The sequence below is a fragment of the Sorex fumeus genome, unplaced genomic scaffold (assembly GCF_029834395.1).
Source record: "Sorex fumeus unplaced genomic scaffold, SorFum_2.1 ptg000128l, whole genome shotgun sequence".
Classification (NCBI taxonomy): domain Eukaryota; kingdom Metazoa; phylum Chordata; class Mammalia; order Eulipotyphla; family Soricidae; genus Sorex; species Sorex fumeus.
The window spans coordinates 29,702,604-29,724,067 of record NW_026606185.1 but is presented as its reverse complement, the minus strand read 5'-3'; the positions used below and the strand labels follow the sequence as shown (position 1 = coordinate 29,724,067).

General features: G+C 47.0%; 1 protein-coding gene across 5 annotated transcripts in view; it reads left to right on the top strand.

The window, feature by feature from the left end:
* Positions 1-21,193, top strand: part of KCTD1 (potassium channel tetramerization domain containing 1) — a 206,032-nt gene extending 184,839 nt beyond the window's left edge. For 3 of the 5 annotated variants that reach the window (XM_056137962.1, XM_056137964.1, XM_056137963.1), the window contains 3 exons: positions 2,063-2,207; positions 15,543-15,848; positions 20,206-20,414. In XM_056137962.1, coding sequence (XP_055993937.1) covers positions 2,063-2,207; positions 15,543-15,848; positions 20,206-20,364 — 610 coding nt within the window. In that variant the 3' untranslated portion in view covers positions 20,365-20,414. Of the gene's footprint in view, positions 1-2,062; positions 2,208-15,542; positions 15,849-20,205 lie in introns of all 5 variants that reach the window. The other 2 variants (XM_056137960.1, XM_056137961.1) reach the window with 2 other exon arrangements.
* The last annotated feature ends 271 nt before the right edge of the window (positions 21,194-21,464 follow it).

Sequence of the window (21,464 nt, the reverse complement as noted above, 5' to 3'; positions counted from 1 at the left end):
TCGCTCCAGCTCCAGTTCCCTATGTAGACTGATTAATCGGTCTTCTGTTGACTATATACATCAATCATACTTCTAATATATGTTTTGTATTTTGAAAGTTAACATTTAAGAATAAAATGCAAGGATTTATTAGTAAAAGGTTTCCTCTTCATCTCTCTACTAAGGTGATTTGTAATCACTCATACTACTCTGTTTCAGAACACAAAGATAACTGGTATTTGTGCTTGGATTTTATTGTAAAGGTGTTGATAAACAAATAAGATAGAAAGAGAACTCTCTTTCTCATTCCCTGATGGGAATTCTTTGCATTCCAGTCATTGTAGGGAGGCCTCTTTCAGATCGAACAGAATGTTCACAAATTCCGCGTGCTACTTAACTAGTTGGGCAAGTCATTTTGAGCCTGTTTCTTCATCTTTAAAAGTAGGACAATGGGTTTGTTACATTCATTAAGAGTTTAAGGTAGTGCAAGGTATCTGGAAATTGTTTTGTGGATTCCTTTTATTCCTCTGTCAACTGTAAATTTAGCATGTTACTGGCAGTAAAGAGGAAGATGTCTTAATAAGCAAATAATTTTCACTCTTTCCCATCCTATACCGTTCTGTCCTGGATGATATCAGTAAGTGACAAAGTGCATTTTAGTTTCACTACATCTTCTGTAGCCTATGATTTGGTTGATGTGTCAGTGAGAATTGAAAGATAAGGCATTCTAGATAAGGTATCATACTAAGGTATGCTAGGATGGTTGTAATCCACACCCTGGATAATCACTTTCAATTTACGGACAGTTAGACACTAAGAAAAGCATACTGAGCTTCAGAAATAGGACCTGGCCCTGTTGGCTTTCCCCTTTGCACTTAGTACCTTCTGGTAGGATATGAGTTAGAAATGCACATGCCTTATTTTATTTTTAGGGGATGGGGTGGGGGAGGAAAGGAGGGAAACTTTCCTTTTGTTGGTTTGTTTTTGTATATTAAGTGTGTGTGTGTGTGTGTGTGTGTGTGTGTGTGTGTGTGTGTGTAGTGGGGGGCAGGGGGAATTATCAGTTTAGCATAATATCTGTCCAGTTTCAATCTCAGGTTGAAAATGAGTGATTTCAAAGTAATGAAACAATATTCAAACCCAAATCAGGGATAAAGAGTTGTTGGGAATTCTACAAAAGCTTTCCATTTGAAAATGGAGGCATTACTACCCATGTTGTTAATGAAAGGTAAAATGTATCTCTTTATAAAGAAAATAACTTGGTGTATAAATATTGTTTTCTGCTATCAGGTGTATGCTATTAGCCAGCCCTCTACTTGTTCACAGTCTAGATATGACCATTTCTATTAACTTGAATAAACACTTTAACTGGAACACACTGTTCAAATGTTAATTCTATAATTGGGAAAATCTAGGTTCCTTGGGGTGGGGGGATCAAATATTTATTTTTTATAATGATTCCTGGCTGTGACAAATTATTTTTGCTGAGACCTAAGAAATTAGACTGTATATTGCTAATGGAAAACAAATCTTCTAGACAAGTAATATTTTCCATTATTCTTTTTCATAATTAAATGTAGATGTTAGCATTTATAGGCATTGCTTTATTTTTAGAAAGTTTGGTATTCATGGGTGGGGAAAACTCAAAAAACAGATTTCTTAAAAGAAAAAATCACTTTTTTTTTAATAGAATCTGTTTTAAAGATACTTTAAAATAATACCATTTTTTTTGAGCAGCTTAGAAAGTTGTTTTTGAGGAAAAACTTGATCTTCCATTACATTGAGAGCACTTAGCCCCAGTCATCACATTAGGAACATTTTCTTTATAGACAAAAGACAGTGAAAAAAGAAGAAATTACTTGAGAAAGCCTAAGACTATTTTGAATTGTCTGGTCCTAAAATATTTATCAGACAGGCACCAGCACTTCGCAAAGAACTACAACTACTTTAGGGGTGACTTTTTTTCCCTGACTGCCATCATCAAAACTGCTGCTTCCAACAGTGGCACGGAATGGTAGCTCTTACTTCCAGGGCCGAGCAATTGATCCTAATTATCTTCACTGTTCCCTCTTTCCTATCACAGAATCGGAAGACTTTTTGATGGTACAGAACCAATTGTTTTGGACAGTCTCAAACAGCACTATTTCATTGACAGAGATGGACAGATGTTCAGATATATCTTGAATTTTCTACGAACATCAAAACTCCTCATTCCTGATGATTTCAAGGTGAGGGATTCATGTTAAAATTGCCAGTAGCTAAATATGTGATTTGTTTCAGTGGACTCCAAGAATATTTCTAGTGCCACACTTTTGGCACATTCCAACTCTAGTGGTATCAGAAGTCTCTGAGATGGTTACGCTATCTTTGCGAAATAGAGCATGTGGTCATCGGATTTTTGTATGGCAAAAAAGGACCGTATTTTATTTTAATAACTGAATTACAGTTCACTTGAACACATTGAAAATCAGTTGTTTTCTGTCAATATTTATTTCTAAGTCTTTGCAAGCTGGAGAATAAAAGAAAATCTCCTTTAAAAACTTTCTTTTGGGTTTTTTTTTTTGGCGGGGGACACACCCAGCAATGCACAGGGGTTACTCCTGGCTGATGCACTCAGGAATTACTCCTCACGGTCCTCAGGGGACCATATGGGATGCTGGGAATCGAACCTGGGTCGGCCGTGTGCAAGGCAAATGCCCTACCCGCTGTGCTATTGCTCCAGCCGCCTTATAAAACTTTTATCTGGAGTTGGAGCTACAGTACAATGGGTAGTATACCTGCATTTGATTCCCAACACCCCTGAGCCCAGCAGGAGTGATCCCTGAGTGCAGAGCCAGGAATAAGCCCTGAATGCCACCAGGTGTGGCCCCAAAGCAAAACAAACAAACAAATTTAAAAAAAAACAACTTTTTCTGCCAGAAATCTCAAAAAAATGTCATACATCATAAAATGTGGTAGTCTTATGTTGTCCTGGCAATTTAGAGCACGGGAATTAAATTGGACAAGGAGAGCAAATAGAATCTTAAAGTGTTCCCGGTGAGACTTATAAGCATTGAATATGTGTGGGATATAATCTGAAGGTGGTATTTCAAATCACTCCCCGTGTCATATTCGATATGCCAAACACAGTAACAACAAGTCTCACAATGGAGACGTTACTGGGCCCGCCCGAGCATATCGATGAACAACGGGAGCATAGTGCTAGTGCTAGATTTCAGATCACTGGGAAAAGAAAAGAATGATTAGTAATTGGCACAGAGACATTTGGAGAATGGAGGGGTGAGGGTGGGGAGTGTAAAGCTACAAGCGTATCTCAGTTTAAATGAATCTGGTTGCTCTATATCTGTTGATGTTTAGAGGGGGGAGATGACCAACATTTTTATTGCTCAGTGCAGATAGTTGTAAAATAGATATTTTGTAGTCCTAGTTATGTAACTTTTTGTGTAGGTTTTCATAAATAGATATAAGGGAGTTAGAAGAATAGATTGTCTTGTTGCATTTAGCCTGATGATTTCAAGGTTCAAAGAAGTGAAGGGGTCAGAAGTAGTCCAGGGTTGAGACACTGGTCTTGCACATGGCAACACCATTTTGATCCCCAGCACCACAGAAGTTCCCTTCATCACAGCCAGCCGTTTTCCTTGAGCACAGATTCTTCCAGGAGTGAGCGCCGAGCACTGCAGGTGTGGCCCAAAAACCGGAAGAAAGGGAGGGAGAGAGAGGACGAGGGAGAGAGGGCAAGAAGAGTGATGTGGCACCTCACTGAAAGTTGGCTGTTGCTTCATTCACGGTATCTTCAACTCCAGCACGAACATGCATTGAGAGTGTTTCAATCCCAGTGGGGTACCTCGAGGACATTCCAGGCTCATTTTCAGGGCGCACAGTGGAAATAAAACCACCGTACAGCGGGCTGGGGCAATAGCAAAGGGGGTAGGGTGTTTGCCTTGCATGCAACCGACCCCGGTTCGATTCCCAGCATCCCATATGGTCCCCCGAGCACTGCCAGGAGTAATTACTGAGTGCAGAGCCAGGAGTAACCCCTGTGCATCGCTGGGTGTGCCCCCCCCCCAAAAAAAAACGCCTTACAACAGAATGAAAAGTGAAACTTCCCTCCTTCACCCCTTTCACAATTCCACAGCGTTTCTTTTAGAAAGTGTGAGAGCAAGAAAAAACTTCCCTCTCCCTACCTCAGCATGCAATGCTTTGCCTCTCCCCCGCCCGGGGCCCAGGAGGAGGTTGTTTCCAGACGCCCACTAGGATGACCCCCTGAAGAGTTCAACGGGGCCTCTTCAACCTAAGCTGCCCAAACATGCCCACCTCCCACTGCCCGCCACCGCAGCCCGCCACCTGCTGCCCTCCCTTGTGCCCTGTCTCAGCAAGCAATGCCATCTCCCTCCTCTCTGCTGGAGCCGTCCCACACTCTTTTTTCCTCATCACCTCCCACAGGGATCCTATGCTGTGTCCACCCATCAGATTCTTTCCACAGCCTACTCCTCTCCCTCATCCAAGGCCCAGGGGCTCACTAGATCCCTGGGGGGTCACTTCTCCCTCTCCCTAACTCCTTCTCATCCACTCCATGTTGAAACTAGGCTTTTTTTGCCCATTTATTAAAATTTTGAATTTGGAGCCACTGTTGATTTTCAAGTTGTGAAGAAGAATAACGAGACCCTGTGTTAGCCCATTACCCCCATGAGAATATCTTGCAGAAGGGGCTGTAGCAATAGCACAGCAGGTAGGGCATTTGCCTTGCACGCGGCCAACCCAGGTTCGATTCCCAGCACCCCATCTGGTCCCCCAAGCACCTCCAGGAGTAATTGCTGAGTTCAGAGCCAGGAGTAACCCCTGTGCATCGCTGGGTGAGACCCAAAACACAAAACAAAAAAAAAGAATATCTTGCAGAATTGTAATATAGTATGATCGCTGGCTATTGATGCTGATACAGGCAAGTCCGGAACATTTCTGCCTTACCAGGGAGGGAGCTTAAGGGATGGGGGAACATTCTTTGCCTCCAGGAGCCCTTCCAGTACAATCCCTGGCATTGAACCATTCCCACAGCACCTCCAGGAACATGCCCCAAGTGCAGGGAGTTGTCCCTGAGTACCTCTGCACACAGCCCCTCCCCCAGATTCAGAAAGAACATTGCCATTATCACATGAATCCCTCCAGCTGCCCTTTTCTCTCTGCCCCTCTGTCCCCCCCACCCACCCAAGGAAGACTTGTCACAAGGTTAAATATAGCAGGACTCGCTCCTGCTTAGAACTGCAGGCACTTCCCACAGTGCGTATGGCCCAGAACATTCTGCCATCTGACTCTCCCTCTTCACGTGGGCCCTCCGGGACTTCTCTTCATTCCTCCAACATACCATCTTCTTGCCCCTTCAGAACAGACAGTCCCGTCTGCTGGATGCTCTCTCCTGGGCTTTTCCCTGTCACCCCGGGTTCCTGGGCTTCGACACTCAACGCCCCCGGGCCTGATGGCACTGTGGTTTGCCTGCACCTCCCGATCCTCCCCACCCATACCGGGCGTGTTTATCTGTCATGGCTGCATAGCAGATCAGAGTGCAGTGTGCATTAGTGCCAGCTTGGAGTGCCCAGCATGTCTTTGGCGAGTGGAGATTTGTGCTTCTCAGACAGAAGTCAGGGGCCCATGGTAGTTGCTTGTCAATGCAGTTCCAGGCCAAGGCTCTGCCTGTTGTCTTCCTCTGAGTCGGCCATCTCGAGGACACACAGTGACTGCCACAGCCCTGGTCAGGAATGGTGGGAAAAGGAGGCAAGGACTTTTTCAGTGGGAGCGGGAGTTCCTCGTTAGCATTCATGCCAGGCTTTTCCTGGGGGCCTCACGAGCACTGTGGAGGTATTTGGGGGCCACCAAGGCTATATCCCACGGTGCCGTGGGGCCATTGTAGTTCTAGGAGTCCAGCTCAAGGAGTCTGGGCTGTGTGAACTCCCCGGCCATTTGAAAACTGTCTTCCAGTTTTGGTGCCAAAGACACCGGGTGGGCAGATTCAATGTCATTTCCAGTGGTGTTTATGGGTTGCTCCCAGCCACAGCCCTACAAAAGACTTTTCTTTTTTTCCGTTTTTTTATGGGCCACACACAGAGGTGCTCAGCAGTTACTCCCAGCTCTGTGCTCAAGGCTCCCAGCAGTGCTCAGAGGAGCATGCAGGGTTCAAATCAGACCTAGTTCTCTTGCATGCAAAGTATGCCCGCAACCCGTTGAGCGCTCTCTCTCTCTCTCTCTCTCTCTGTCTCTCTCTCTCTCTCCCCAGCCCCTGCAAAAAGACTTCCAGCTCATAAGACTTTGTCCTTGTCTGAAGAACCCCACTTGGCTTCACTTCCCCTTTGAGCTCATTGGCCAGAACTGTGCCTCCTTAACTCAAAAAGGGGACTGAGCAAACGATGCTTCTTTTTCTCTTTTTCAGGCCCTATAAGTGAGAGTGGGCAAGGGATGGGAATTGGGACTAGCTGTTGTGGAAACTAGCCAGCAGCATCTGTCCTGCTGGCTCAGCACTGCCACAAATAAGTATGTATATATTTATGGCATGCGTGAATGAATGAATGAATGGGTCAGTTCATGAATAAAGTGACTCTGACCTTCATTCTCGATTCTGGTTAATAGCAACTAATCTGTAACAAAACAGCTTTCTTCCATTTGAACTCAGTGTTCTTTTGTTTCTATCTTAGTCAACTACCTTGCTTCATTTTAAGAGTACTCTAGTGGACACATATCACTGCTTAGTTCATTCAGACCTGGCAGAAAAGGGTTGAAAGAGATAGAGGACTAGAAACTAAATCCAGGTAGGCCCTCTATTCTGCGCACAGCCATAGAGGAGAAAATGGAAAATAAATAACATGTGTATGTCGTAAGCACCTTTCCAGGGTAATACATTCATTTGTAATTTCTAAGATTAAAAAAGAGTACAAGACTCCAGGGAACACAAAACACTTTTAGATGAGTGCCCTTTTTTTTTTTCCCTCCCCCTCCATTGCAATGTTTTCCAGAAATGGTGCCAGGTATTTAAACACACTTAAACACGGCAGGCAGTATTTTATTTTTTCTCCATAAACCATCCCGCTGATGCTAGGAAGGGAAACTTTTCTGCCTGGGAGTTACGTCACGGCCAGTTGCCGGGGACTCACCCAGGCCCCCACCTGCCAATGACCCTGGGCTGATGCTTCTCTGCACCCTCCATGCTTCCTGAGGGCCTCAGGAGCCCTGAAAGACCTGCTCTGCCTCTATGCGCACTGCAGAACACACCCTTTAATTGGCTGAGGATTTAGCTGTAGCCCACGCTCAGGGAAGAAAAGACAAAAAAGCATGTCAAATGAGACCGAAGCGACTCAGGGTCTGAAATGTTCCCACGGATCCTCTGGGTGACAGCTATAAATTACAGGGTATAGAGAACCTGGGGCAGCTGCAGAAAAAAAGGGTGCTGAGCTGGCCACCCATTCCGGTATCTGCAGAGGGGAACTGCACTAACACTGCGGGGAACTGCACTGACACTACCAGGGAACTGCACTGACACTGTGCTTCATTCTGTGCCAGCCACACCCAAGGGTCCTGGGCAGCCCTCGGTCCATCCCCCTGTCCCGCAGCACAGGCTCTTTAATCCCTGTCACAGTTTACTGCCTGACATGCAAAGGGGACTTGGCATCAAGCAACTGGAGAGAATCTCTCCTTTGGGGATTGGCCAGGAAGCGTGTCCCTGATGCCTTCTTCCCTCGCCATATGGGGTTGAACAAATGCATGAAATACCGAAACCACAGATCCCACACCCCTTAAAGTCTCTTCCTGCACGTGTGCTGTCGGAGCTAGAGACCCATTTAACAATTTAGATAATTTCATATTTCACAACGTGATGTAAGTGGCAGCTGCTCTCGCCCTGCGCCTTCAGAATCCATTTTCTAGATAAGTAAGAGCAGAACTCCTCTGGAGCAGCACTTTGTTATGCATATGACTGTTGTCCCTTTTCCCTTAATCTGCCTCTCCCTGGCAATTACACTGATTGGTTCTTTGTTGCTTTATTTTCTGATTAAGGAAATGCCCTAGCTGGAGCCCCGAGCTCACCGCGGGTTGCAGTATTGCAGTAACCCGGGAACCCAGGTTTGCCAGAGCGGTCCCTTTCGCTGACCTTCCCTTGGACACCTTCAGTAAGGGTGTCCCATACTGCCCACATCTTTGTAGTCCAAGGCCCGCTCTTTCTAAATAAAGAAAAAAAGTTGTGGCAGGGAGCCCTCAGCTTACTTATCCCGGGTTTAAGTTCAAGAGTCTATTAGTTATTTTGAATACCTTTCATTGTTACAGAAGTGGGCTGGAGTGATAGCACAGTGGGTAGGGCGTTTGCCTTGCACTCGGCCTACCCAGGTTCGATTCCTCCGCCCCTCTCGGAGAACCCAGCAAGCTACCGAGAGTATCCTGTCCACATGGCAAAGCCTGGCAAGTTCCCCATGGCGTATTCGATATGCCAAAAACAGTAACAACTATTCTCACAATGAAGACGTTACTGGTGCCTGCTCGAGCAAATCGATGAACAAGCACAGTGCTACAGTGCTATTACAGAAGTATCAGGGCCAGAGACATATTTCAAGGGCTACTGTGCTTGCCTTCTTGCAGCTGAACCCAATTCGATCCCCAGAACCTCTAGAAATGACCCCTGAGCACAGAACCAAAAGTCAGCCCTGAGTACCACCACGTGCAGCCAAAGACCAAATGTAAATATATAAATATTTATGTATATGTATATTAGAAAAAAATGTAGGGAAAAAAAGCAAAAATAAAGTTTATAAAAGCCCATTCCCCAGGACTGGAGAGATAGGACAGAGGTTCAGACCGACCCCAGTTCAACCTCGGACACCACACATGCCCCCCTGAGCACAGCCAGTTGTGACCCAAACCACCCCCCACAAATGACGGGCATATTCCCCACCAGATTGCAAACGTCAGAATTTAGTGTTTAGCCTTCTGAATCTTCTCCCGCTCGAATTTCAAGGCAAAAATCTTCACTTTTTACTGAAACTTCAGTCCGGGGGTCGCTCAGTGGTGGAGTACTTGCCTCGCTTGTGTGATTCCCAGGGTTCGACCCTGTAACTACAAGGCATGGCGGGGAAGTCCCCACACCTGAGCTCCAGTATTGTGGGAGTGCTGGGACCACACCCAGGGCCTTCTGCAGGCCAAGCATGCTCTCTGCCACCCAGCCCCAGGCAAGAGGAAGGAAGCATTTATGGGAAGGATACTGGTATGTCTCATAGACTTGTGGGTTGTTTGGGGAGTAGGAGGAGAGGCGGGGAGGAAGAGCAGCTGGGCAGCTCTGAGACGCCGGATGTGAAAGTCTGTGGGCTTCTGCAGTGCTGCAGTTAACATAGTGCTGCCCCAGCCATAACTGGGGTCCCAGTTTCCCTCCTCAGGACTGCAGAGGTGCCAGAAGGAGCTGCCACATAATAGGCTCAGCTTGGCTCCAGTGCTTGCTTGAAGCCCATCAGGAAGGATCTATGTGAGAACATGGACATTGCTTCCCGGTTCTCCCTCCTGGGAATCCATCTTCCTTAAGAAGGCAAAAGGGTGAGCCCGGTAGGCTCCCAGGAAGTGTCTTCTAGTCTGGCGTGGGAGAGAGCACCCACTGGAGATGCTTACCCCAGCTCTGGTCTTGCCCCTTAGGATTTTCCCTGGGTACCCACGCCAGTGCTGCTAGTCCCACTAGTCTCCCTCTCCTGTGTCCCTGTCCCCTGCGGGGCAGGGGGAAGCGGCATGACCAGGCTCGGACAGCATCTCTGCCCTCTTCTCCGGACCAAAGCTCACATTGGCCTTCACACCTGCAGCGTGATGTCCCAGTGACACCCCCCAAACCCGGGTTTAGCGTCAAAATGCAGGGTGGATGCACATCAGCACCACGCCTTTATCATAGCTCCAGAAAAAGCAGGCCATCGGGGCAGACTGTCCACGCTGGACAGGGCAGGAGGCCTTCCGAGAGGAAGTGTGAGTTAGTAGGTGGGGGTAGGGTGGCGTCTTTCTGGGCTATGAAGTAAGTGAAAGGGGACAGGGTATAGGGACTTGGATGAGCAGTGGAGCACGGAAGAATTGCATGTCAGCGAAATGACACTCTGTGCCATGTGATGGACACATGTTATTATACATGATGGACACATGTTATCATACAGTTGTTCCAACCCATGGAGTATGCCACACCAGGTGTAAACACTGAGTGAGGACACCGGGTTTGTGTCGGCGGAAGCATGGGACAGTTCTACCACGCTGGGGTTGAAGAGATGGTGCAGGAGATGAGGCACTTACCTTACACATGGCTGGTGCTGATGTATCCTGATTTGATCTTGGGTACCACATGCAGTTTCCCCAAGCACCATCAGCAATAACTCCTGAGCACAGAGCCAGGAATATCCCTTGAGCAAGGAGCCAGGAATGGCCCCCAAGGTGGTCCCCGCAAGGTGTTGGGGGTGGGTGGGGAGAATATTACAGAGCCCAAGAAATTAAGAACTCTAGAGATGGGTGTGGGGCTCATAATTCAATTCTCAGGTGATGACTGAGTTCGTGGACTCTCAGCTGCTATGTGGATGAGGGTTCATGCAGGTAGGGTACTAGTTATGCGCATGTCTGAACTGTTGGTGGGTCATGGTCGTGTGGAATTAGCTGAGGAATGGCGCCACCTCTGATCCCCAAACTTGGGAACATGACCTCTTTCCTGGTGAAAGGATGTTTCAGATGTCATGAAGGCTTTGCGATGGGGAGTTTATCCTGGAAGATCTCTCGGTGGGCACTCTGGAATTATAGGGTTCCTGAGTGCCTCAGGGAAAGAGGGGAAGGTCAGAGAGGAGATGTGACCGAGGATGTGCTTGCTGGCCACAAGCCAGGCGATGCCAGCACTGGGGACTGGAAAAGTAAAGGAAATCAGTTCTCCCCTCGGACCTCCAGAAAGTTGGCCGCTCTGCTGACATCTTGAGTTTAGCCCTGAGTTCTTCTGATCTCCAGAACAGCAGATAAATAAATAAATATATTGTTTTCTTGTTTATTTGTTGTTGTGGTATCAGGGTTGAACCCAGGGTTTTGCAAATGCAAGGCAAGTGCTGTACCAATGAACCACATCCCTGGCCTCTAAATTTTCCTCGTGCTCTGTTTGGGGGTGCTGGGGGGGCAGTGCACACACCTCATGGTGCTCTGGGCTTCTCCCAGCTCAGAGCTCAGGGGACTGTGCAGTGCTGGGGTTTGAACGTAAGGCTCCATCACACAGGACATATACTCCAGCCACTGAGCCTCTCTCAGCTCCAGTTTAAATCATGTGGAGTCACCACATTTGTGGTAATTTCTTACCACAGCAACAGAAATCTAATAGGCTATGTATGACTTTCCTCCCTCTAGGGAAAATGTCTTCTGAATTCCAAATATTTAATCAAGAATAAGCTCTTGAAGCATGGCCAGTTTGCATTTTGTAGTCAGCCCATATTTACCTTCATGTTCCATGGATTTTTCTCCAGGGTCTTAGGGAAGCTCAGTTTATTCATCTGGATAAAGAGATCTTGGTTTTTTCTGTTTTGAAAAGCAATTGTTAATCTAAAAAACAATTTTGAAAATATATATGTTCTAGGATTTTTTAGTTATTTAATCATGGTAATAGGTCTGTGAATAACCTATTTCTTCCACTGGATATGAGGCTTAAGAAAGGTGGATGATGCCTTCTTAGTTGAGAAGATAAAATGGTGTGAAGCGGAGGAGAGGATAGACCCTTTAATATGCTTTCAAAGAGTCTGAACGTTCATCCAGAGACAATACAGGGGTTAAGGCATTTGCCTTACATCTCACTGATCTCGGTTTGAATGCCCGGTACCACATATGTTCCCTAAGTACCACAGGGTTCACTCCTGAGCACAGAGCCAGGAATAGCCTCTGAGCACTGCCAAGTGTGCCCTCCCACTCAGAAAAGGTCTGAGCTCCACTTTAGGGGTATGCTTAGGGATCACTCCTGGCAACTCTTGGGAGCTCATATGTAGAGCCAAGAATCCAACTAGGGGGGCAGAGCAAATAGTACAGCAGATAGGGTGCTTGCGTTGCACGCAACCAACCAGAGTTCAATCCCTGGCATCCTATATGATCCCCAAGCACCTCCAGGAGTAATTCCTGAGTTTAGAGCCTGGAGTAACCCCTGAGAATTGGTGGGTTTGACCCAAAAAGCAATAATAATAATAATAATAATAATAATAATAATAATAATCCAACTAGGGTTGCCACATGCAAGTCATCTTATCCCTGTACTATCTCTCTGACCCTGGATTTCATCTTTTTTTTCCTGATTCATTTCTTTTTTTTATTTTATTTTATTTTATTTTTATTAGTGAAACACCATGAGGTACAGTTGTAGATTTACAATTTTTTTGTGCTTGGGTTTCGATTATACAATGATCAAATACCCATCCTTCCAACATCTTTTTTTTTTTATGGATGAATAGTATTCCATTGAAACACAGACATTCTTAAAAGACAAAGATCCAAAGATCAGAAGGAAATTAGCACAAGCCCAGAGTCTAAAAGGAAACAGAATCAGCTTGGGACAATGTAAAATTTAGACAATAAAATGAATTTATCCTGTTTGAAGACAAAAAGGAAAAGACAGCCAGTGGATTCTCTGTTCTATAAGGAGCTCTCTGAGCCTGGACTGCAAGAGAGAGAGAGAGGGAAGGGCTTTGAGAGATAGGAATTATAGAAAGATGAATATAGAGAAGCCTTCTGAGAAAACGAATGGGCAGTGTTAACTGCGCAGAACAGGGGGAGGGAGAGGTAAGACAGGATTCAGAGTGGTTCAGTGTTGACCATGTGTAGTGTGTACATGGCTCTCAGTGGTTCACATCTGGCATGTTGGGTTGTAGGAAGCATGGCAATAAAGGCAAGTTAAGTCCAGATGTTGAAGGACCTTAAGACCTAACAAATGAGAAGGAGTGGAAAGATCAGATCTGATAGTGTTAAGACATTAACAGTGTCTTGAACTGTTGGAAGGGTTAACCAGTCAAAGAGAGGGTTCACCGCAACCCCAGCAGGCAGAATTCAAACAAATCATTTGAGGTCAGGGGAAATTCAGGTCATCCTAAGGAAGAGTCTGCACGACAGCCGGAACTGCCAACAGAGCAAATGCTGTGCCGGGTGAGATAGCAGACTTTCTGTCATCTGGAAGTGTTCAGCCCCCACTTCAGTGGCGGTAGGAAGGATTCCTCTCCAGGTGCAAGTAGTGAAGACTGCCCCGAGGACCCTTGAGACTTGATGGTAGAACCACCAGGCATGTTTTCGCCTGAGTCCAGGTCCTTCCCTGTGCTAAAACGTGTAAGCAGTTCTCCCAGGAGAATATAAAGCAGCAGCAGCAGCAGCAGCAGCAGCAGCAGCAGGCCCAAGCTCTGCTGAATTGAAGTCTTCTGGAGAGTGATCCTTGGTGATTGGATCAAGTACTTGGGTCAGTGTGTCACCTACTCACTAACTCACATACTTCAGAGAGAGGAAGTCCCCTGTTGCAGGGGTCCCAGGTGACCCAGGAGGGACTTGTAGTTGGCCCATTTCCACCCTTGGGCTGTCTGGCTGTGGGGAGCCTTGCTTCTGCCACGTGATGAGTTAGTTTAGTCAGCTTTTTTTTTTTAACTTTTTGGGTCACACCTGACGATACAAGGGGTTACTCCTGGCTCATGCACTCAGGAATTACTCCTGGCGGTGCTCAGGGGACCATATGGGATACTGGGAATCGAACCCGGGGCAGCCGCGTGCAAGGCAAATGCCCTGCCCGCTGTGCTATCGCTCCAGTCCCTAGTTTAGTCACCTTTGTTTTCAGCGCCTCACCTGCGGCTCTTTCTCATCAGGGACGCTGGTAGCTGGGGGAGGATGGACTAAAGCTGCAGCCCACTGAGCTGTTGCCACTGAGACCATCTTGCAGTCAGCCCAGCTTTCTCTGCAGAGAGTAGCTGATCCAGCTGGAGACCCTCTTTCGCCTCTACCCAGTTTTCTCTGGAGTCCCCTGCACGTGGCCCAAAATCCAGAAAAAAATAGATATAGAAAAAAAGCAAAGTGCCAAATAGAGGCTGGATCCTTGGTCATTCTCTGGCAGGCACCGGGCATGGCCCCTGACACAGCAGGGCCCAGGCTTAAGGCCATGACCCTCCTACAGGCCCCGGGCCACCAGACACTGCCTGCCAAGTCCAGCCCGCGGGAGAAAGGCAGAAATGCCCATGTCAGATGATTCAAACAGTCTCAGTCAACGTGTCTGGACAAGTACCCACTTACCTCACATCCAGAGTTGATTGTGGCCATAGCTACGTTCAGACATAATATTGACCTTCTTGATAATATTGTTCCTGAGTTACTGCCTCCTCACTCCTCATCTTCCTTTGTCCCTCCCCCCACACCACTCCTAGTCTTGTGTATGTCTTAATACCTGCTTGCTCGATTGCTGTTTGAATTCAATAACTCTTTCTCACCCTGTCAAAAGAGGTGATACTTGTCAGAGGCGGGCCCCGGTGGCCTGTCTCTCTGGTGAAGGGAAGCCCCTGACAGCTGGCCGAGGGCTGCCTCCCCAAACCATCTGAGACTGACACCCAAGCTTAGTAAGAGCAGCGCCGCCCTCCAGGAGCCCATCCACACTCTCCAGGCCCTTTCATCGGGGCTGCCCACGCCCTCCTCCTCAGAGTCGCAGGGACTTACTAAAGGTGAATGGATGCTCGGGCACCTCCCTGGAGGCAGCGGGCACCTCCCTGGAGGCAGCGGGCACCTCCCTGGAGGCAGCGGGCACCTCCCTGGAGGCAGCGGCCAGCCCCTGTTCTATCCCAGAGGGAAGAAGGTGGGTTCTCACCAAGACAACCAATTGTAAATGCCCAGGGGCTATTAGCAACCAGTCTGCAGCCAGTCCTTTCACTTGTTTTTCTCATCTGCAAAATGGAACTAATAATGGCTCCCCATTTACTGGGTAATTATGGGAATGACAGGCCTTAATCTATGGGAAGACTTCAGAAGAGATTCTATCCTGGCAACTGGATTCCGAATGACCCTAAGTAGGAAAGAAGGGAGGATGGGTCTGTTCAGATATGTGAGAAGTGAAGCATTTACAGGTGAAAAGAGAAAAAAGATGGGCTGGAGTGATAGCATAGCGGGTAGGGCCTTTGCCTTGCACATGGTCGACCTGGGTTCGATTCCCAGCATCCCATATGGTCCCCTGCGCACCGCCAGGAGTAGTTCCTGAGTGCAGAGCCAGGAGTAACCCCTGTACATCGCCAGGTGTGACCCAAAAAGCAAAAAAAAAAAAAGAGAGAGAGAGAAAGAGAGAGAGAGAGAGAGAGAGAGAGAGAGAGAAGAAACTAATCACAAGGCTCTGGAGAGATAGTACAAGCAGTCAACCCAAGTTTGCTCTCCAGCACCCAGTTTGGTCCCAGGCCCCACCAGGAGCCATCCCTGAGCACAGAGCCAGGAGTGAGCCCCGAGCACTGCCAGGTATGGGCCAAACAAAACAAAACATCACCTCTTCTACGTGGACATTTTCAGTCCTTTATGTTCTCTTTAAGCACTGCTTATAAATATTTTCTTTTCACCCTTAGGACTACACTTTGTTATATGAAGAAGCAAAATACTTTCAGCTTCAGCCTATGTTGTTGGAGATGGAAAGATGGAAGCAGGACAGAGAAACTGGTCGCTTTTCAAGGCCCTGTGAGTGCCTTGTGGTGCGCGTGGCCCCAGACCTCGGCGAAAGGATCACACTCAGCGGGGACAAATCCTTGATAGAGGAAGTGTTTCCTGAGATCGGCGATGTGATGTGTAACTCCGTCAACGCAGGCTGGAATCACGACTCGACGCACGTCATCAGGTTCCCACTGAATGGCTACTGTCACCTCAACTCAGTCCAGGTACAGCTCTGCCCTCAGCATGGGAGACCCCGGGGTGCTGGGTGCTGGTCCCCAGTCTTACTTCAACATGCGGCCTTTCCTCCAACGAGCAGAGAGCGAGCACTTCTGCAGGCTCAGGTGCACACCTTCAGCCATTTGTGCTATTCATTCAGAGACCTCAAATATTTGTTGAATAGCTACTATGGATGGCACTGGAAGAGAGGGAGAAAAAAAAAAGACACCAGCCCTATTACTGTGGCATTCACGGGATAGGAGTGGAGTCAGGCGCAAACAGTCACCAATGTAAAAGTTTGGTCAAAAGAAGAGAGTAACTGGGATAAAGTTATTCCAGGCAGAAGGACATTAGCAAGTGCTGATGACCTCAAGACAGGCCTGCTTGGCGGGGTTGGCAGGAAAGGCAGTGTGGGCCTGCCTTTGCTCTGCATGTGGCTGACCCGGGTTCAATCCCCAGCATCCCATATTGTCCCCTGAGCACTGCCAGGAGTAATTCCTGAGTGCAAAGCCAGGAGTAACCCCTGTGCATCTCTGGGTGTGATCCAAAAAGCAAAAAAAAAAAAAAAAAAGTCAAAGTTTAGCACTGCTGAGACATGAGACCAGGGGTAAGGTAAAGGTAAAGGTAAAGGCCCTCCCGTTGATCGTCGATTTGCTCGAGCGGGCCCAGTAACGTCTCCATTGGAGACTTTGTTGTTACTGTGTCTGGCATATCGAATACTCTCGACCAGGGGTACTCAGGGTAAACCATGGCTGCCTTGTGGAAGGTAGCGGTATTCTGAGATTCCCTTTTTTGGGTTGTTTTGTGGTTTGGTGCGTTAGCTTGTGGAAATGACATGGAAAGTCACTGGAGGATTTTATTTTTTGGTGAGTGTGGAGGGTGTTACTCCGAGCAGTGCTTGGGGCTTATTTCTGACTCTGCTCCAGGATCACTTCTGGCGGTACTCAGGGGACCATATCAGGTGTTGGGGTTTGAACTGACGTTGACCACGTGTAAGGCAAAAGCCCTACCCACTGTTCTATCTCTCCCGTCCAGCTATGAGAGGATTTTTAGCCAAAGAGTGACAAAAGGCTACTGATGCTTGGAAATGAGTATTCCAGAAGCAGGGAAACCTGGGGAAGCAAAGAGAAAACTATGGTCCAAGCAATACTTGACGAGTGTCTGATTCTGAATTATGTTGATTGCCAAGTTTAAACAGGCTTTCATCGTTGCTATGGGTTATAAAACAGAAGCCAAGGATGACTGCGATTTATTATTTTTTTTAACAGAGGAGCTTGAATAGAATGCCACTTTTTGAGGTGGAGAAATCCATGAGAGGAGACATGAGGGTGTAATTCAGCAGTTTGACTTACCCTGTGTGAAGTGCTTGACGCCTTAGACCAGCATTTCTCAACTTTTCTCTGACTGTTCTAGTCCCTTCTAACCTTGTTTCCTTCCTGTGCTCCCACAACCCCTTTCCTATGAGTTTGCACCCTAATCTGGTGCCATGACCCCCCCCCACCCACCCATTAACAGTTTTCACTGGTGGCCCCTTGGACTATCCTGGAGGCCTACAGAAGAAATTCTGCTTTAGACATAAGTAGGTAAGGTTCATCATCTCAGCTAACATGTGCCAGCCCTGGGCTGGGAGTATCTTCTTGTAACAACCCCTAACAGATGAGCTCTGTTAATCTCCTTGTCTGCTTTGGGTCTAGAATCCATGTCTGTGTGACCCAGTTCAATGGAATTGGATCTGGGCTGCTTGTTTTCCTCTTTCTAGTTGAAATTGTAAAGGGACCGTAAGGTTGTCCACTGTTGAGTGGACCAGATCTCTCCAACTTCTCAAAGACTAGAGGTGCCTACTCTCCCTTCCACCTCTGAAGGATTTGCACAATGGTGTCTCGTGTTTTCCAGTTTCGGAACAGTTGTCTGAGTGCAGATCAGCAGGAGCTCGCAGAAGCTGAGCCCAGAGCATAGAAGAAGACCACTGTCAAGGCCTTTGGGGTGGCCACTGCCTGGTCAGGCCCAAGTGCCGCTGGAGCCCCTAGTCAGCGGGCCTCCTTACATTACAGAGGCTGCCTGTGCCTTATAGCCTTCCCTCTCCCTCCTGAGGGCTGATAGGAGCCTTTCAGGGCTTCTCTAGGGCTCTCAGGCTCTCTCATATCTACAGCCATCCTCCAACCCACCTTCCCTCACAGAATAACTACCTGACTTGTATCTTGGCTCATTCAAGTCTGGTCAGGACATTTTCATTTGGGTTAATATCACTGCATGACATGACCATGACCCACTCTGTCTTTTGGCTCAGCCAACCAAGAAACAGGCATTGTCTCTAGGCATTCTGGGACTGTGGGCGAAGGCATGTGAGTGAGGGCAGATAAGCCACAGTGCGGTGATGAGTTCATAAATGAGAAACCTGAGAGAGAGAGAATATCAGGTAGGTTTCTTCCCTTACACGCAGCTGACCTGAGTTCAATCCACACATGGTCCCCTGAGGCCTACCGTCAGTGATCCCTGAGCACAGAGCCAGGAGTTTAGCCCTCAGCCCAGCCAGGAGTGGGCCCAAAAGCAAAATAAAATTCTCACTAACTTTAAAGAACTTCACTGTTCACAAGAAGCATTACGTAGGAATAAATGTGCAGTGATTTAGTACAGAGGGGAAGGCACTAGGGGTCAGTTCAGACCAACGTGGTTCAGTCCCCAGTTCTCAGCTGTTTCCCTAAGCACCTTGGGATCAAACGCCAAGCACAGAGTCCAGAGAACTCCCTGAGCACCTTTTGGGGGTTCCCCCAAAATTGAAAGAAAAAAAGAGAGAATGTTCTAGATCCATGGTTTATACCTACAGATCAGCAGTGATTATGGAAGGCAGCTGCCTAGGTCAGTTTCTTGGGCTTTGGCTCTCAAGTCCTTGTAAGAACTGTTTCCTGCACTGAAGAGTTTCTGATATCTAGTGACAGATGCTGGCATCTTTCTGTCATTGAGGTATTTGTGAATATTAGTGAATAAATTCTGTGATCTCACTGAATAGATTCTAGTGAATAAATTCTATTCAGATGAGAAAGTCTAGAATGTATTTTGAATATATTTTCTTGCTTGCTTGTTTGGTGCAGGGGCACACCTAGCTGTGCTCAGGGCTTATTCTTGGGTCTGTGCTCTAGGCTCATTCCTGGTAGTGTTCAGGGAACCATATGGGGTACTGGGGGTCTAACCTGAGTCTGCAGTGAGCAAGGCAAGTACCTGCTCTACCATCTTTCCAGCCCCAGGGACATATTATTTGCTGATATATAAGCATAGTATTCATTCTTGCCCCTCTGAATGCACACAAGCAAAGGTATTTCAAATGCCATGGACCAGCAGATAAACCTCAGCTGTCCTCGAAGAACATCAGTCTTCCTAGGTGAATGGCATCGAGTCAGTATCTGGAAACTTGAACCATGACAGACCTGAGAGGGAGTGGGTTGAGAATGCATCACTGACAGTGCAGATCCAGAGAGCATCAGTGCCTCATGCTGCCCTTTATTGTCTCCTAGAGGAGAACTTCTGAACGTTTTTCTCCTTGGCACTGCTTTTCACCCCCAAAATGCAACACAGTGAACATTGTCATCACATAGTTGATTTTGAATTAGTTTGGGGTCATTGCACATTCAGAAAACTTTTACAGGGCTGCAGTGATAGCGCAGTGAGTAGGGCATTTGCCTTGCATATGGCCAACCCAGGTTCGATTCCCAGCATCGCATATGGTCCCCTAAGCACCACCAGGAGTAATTCCTGAGTGCACAGCCAGGAGTAATCCCTGTGCATCGCCGGGTGTGACCCAAAAAAGGGAAAAAAAAAACCAGAAACCTTTTCCAGTTTCCAGTTTTTTGTGACCACCCCCCACTCAGTTATATGACCCTAGATGCTTTTGTCACCCACTGTTTAAGAAGCTGGGTCACGAAGTGTGTTTCAGTAGCAGTTGAGCTTTGAGATGAGAATGTTCTCTTTTGAACATTGCAAAGAGACTAGGGGTTTGGAGGTCAAACAGGTCTGAGTTGGGAACCCAGTTTCATGACATACAGCGAGGTAAGCCCAGTTTGCTGATGGGTGTAAGGGGAGAATGCTTTCCACCGTGCGGGTGGCTGCAATAATTTAAAGAATTGACGGGGGAAAGCAAGCTAGTATAGGAGCATGTGCGGTATTAGAACTAGTCCTGTTCTTTTTAAGTCTCTTTCTTACCCATTAATGGAACATCTTCTGTTGAATGCAGAAACTCAGGAAGACAACAGGTGGGGTAAGATCATTCACTGCTGCATGTGATTTCCAGCTTTAGGAAAGTTCTGTCCACTGTGCAAGCTGCCCTAAGACCCATCTGGCCCTTAACTGAATGTTTGTCTTGGCCCTGTGCAGGTCCTGGAGAGGTTGCAGCAAAGAGGCTTCGAAATCGTGGGCTCCTGCGGGGGAGGCGTAGACTCGTCTCAGTTCAGTGAATATGTCCTGCGGCGGGAACTGAGGCGGACGCCCCGTGGACCTTCAGTCATCCGGATAAAGCAGGAGCCTCTGGACTAAACGGACATATTTCTTATGCAAAAAATGGAAAACAACTTAAAAAAAACATACACATCAAATAACGCCAAGAAGGGGACCCTAATGTGCAGTTGGGACAGCAACCAAGTCCTGGACCTAAAAATTGAATCAAAGACGCATTTATATTCAATAGAGACCACACCTGTATTCACATGGGAACAATTGGAATAGTGATATCCTCAAGGTGTAAAAAATATATAAATATATATATATGTCAAAAGGTAGGAAATGCAAAAAAAAAAAAAAGAAAAAAAAAGGAAAACAAACAAAGGTGGTAGGAGCAGTCGGTGCTGTGATGGCGGTGACGTGTCCTGGGCCCCAGGGCCTCTGACCAATAAGCCATGAGCAGTGAGGATGCATCTCCTTACAGTTTCCATTGCCAGCAGCCATCAGTTCTTTCTTTTTTCCTTTGACTTTCTTTCCCCCAGTCCCCCTTCCTCCCACCTTCCCTCTCTTTTTTTTTTAAAACCACCTTGATTCGGCTTTCTTTGCATTTGGAGGTTTCAGGTCTCTCTCTAGGCGGGTATCAGGGCAGGACTTTCGAAAAACTCTCCTGAGCGCGCTGCATCCAAGAGACCTTAGACGGGAAATTTTAAATGTCGCTTGTACAGAAATCACAGGTTTTTTGTCCGCCTCACAGATGTGAACATGACTTTGTTTTTAAACTGATCAGTTTTGCAAAGGGGCCGGAATTATTACTTGTTAAAAGTCGCTCCAGTTTGAGTCTGCTGCTTTCCTACAATTTTTCAAATTTTATAATGTATTAAATACAATAAACTCTGTTTTAAAAATACAGTCTTTGTGAAACACATGTGTCAGGACAAGGCTGGATTAAAATGAAATTTTCCTTTTTTAACAGTTTTGTGTTGCGTGTCCAAAAGAGAGGCCTGGGAAAGCTGGAGAGAGATAGTACAGCAGGGAAGGCCTTGCATGCATCTGACCCAGGTTCGATTCCCAGCATCCCATCTAGCCTCCCCCAGCACCGCCAGGAATAATTACTGAGTGCAGAGCCAGGAGTAACCCCAGAGCATCACTGGGTGTGGCCAAATTTTTTTTTATTTTAAAAAGAGACCTGGAGTTGG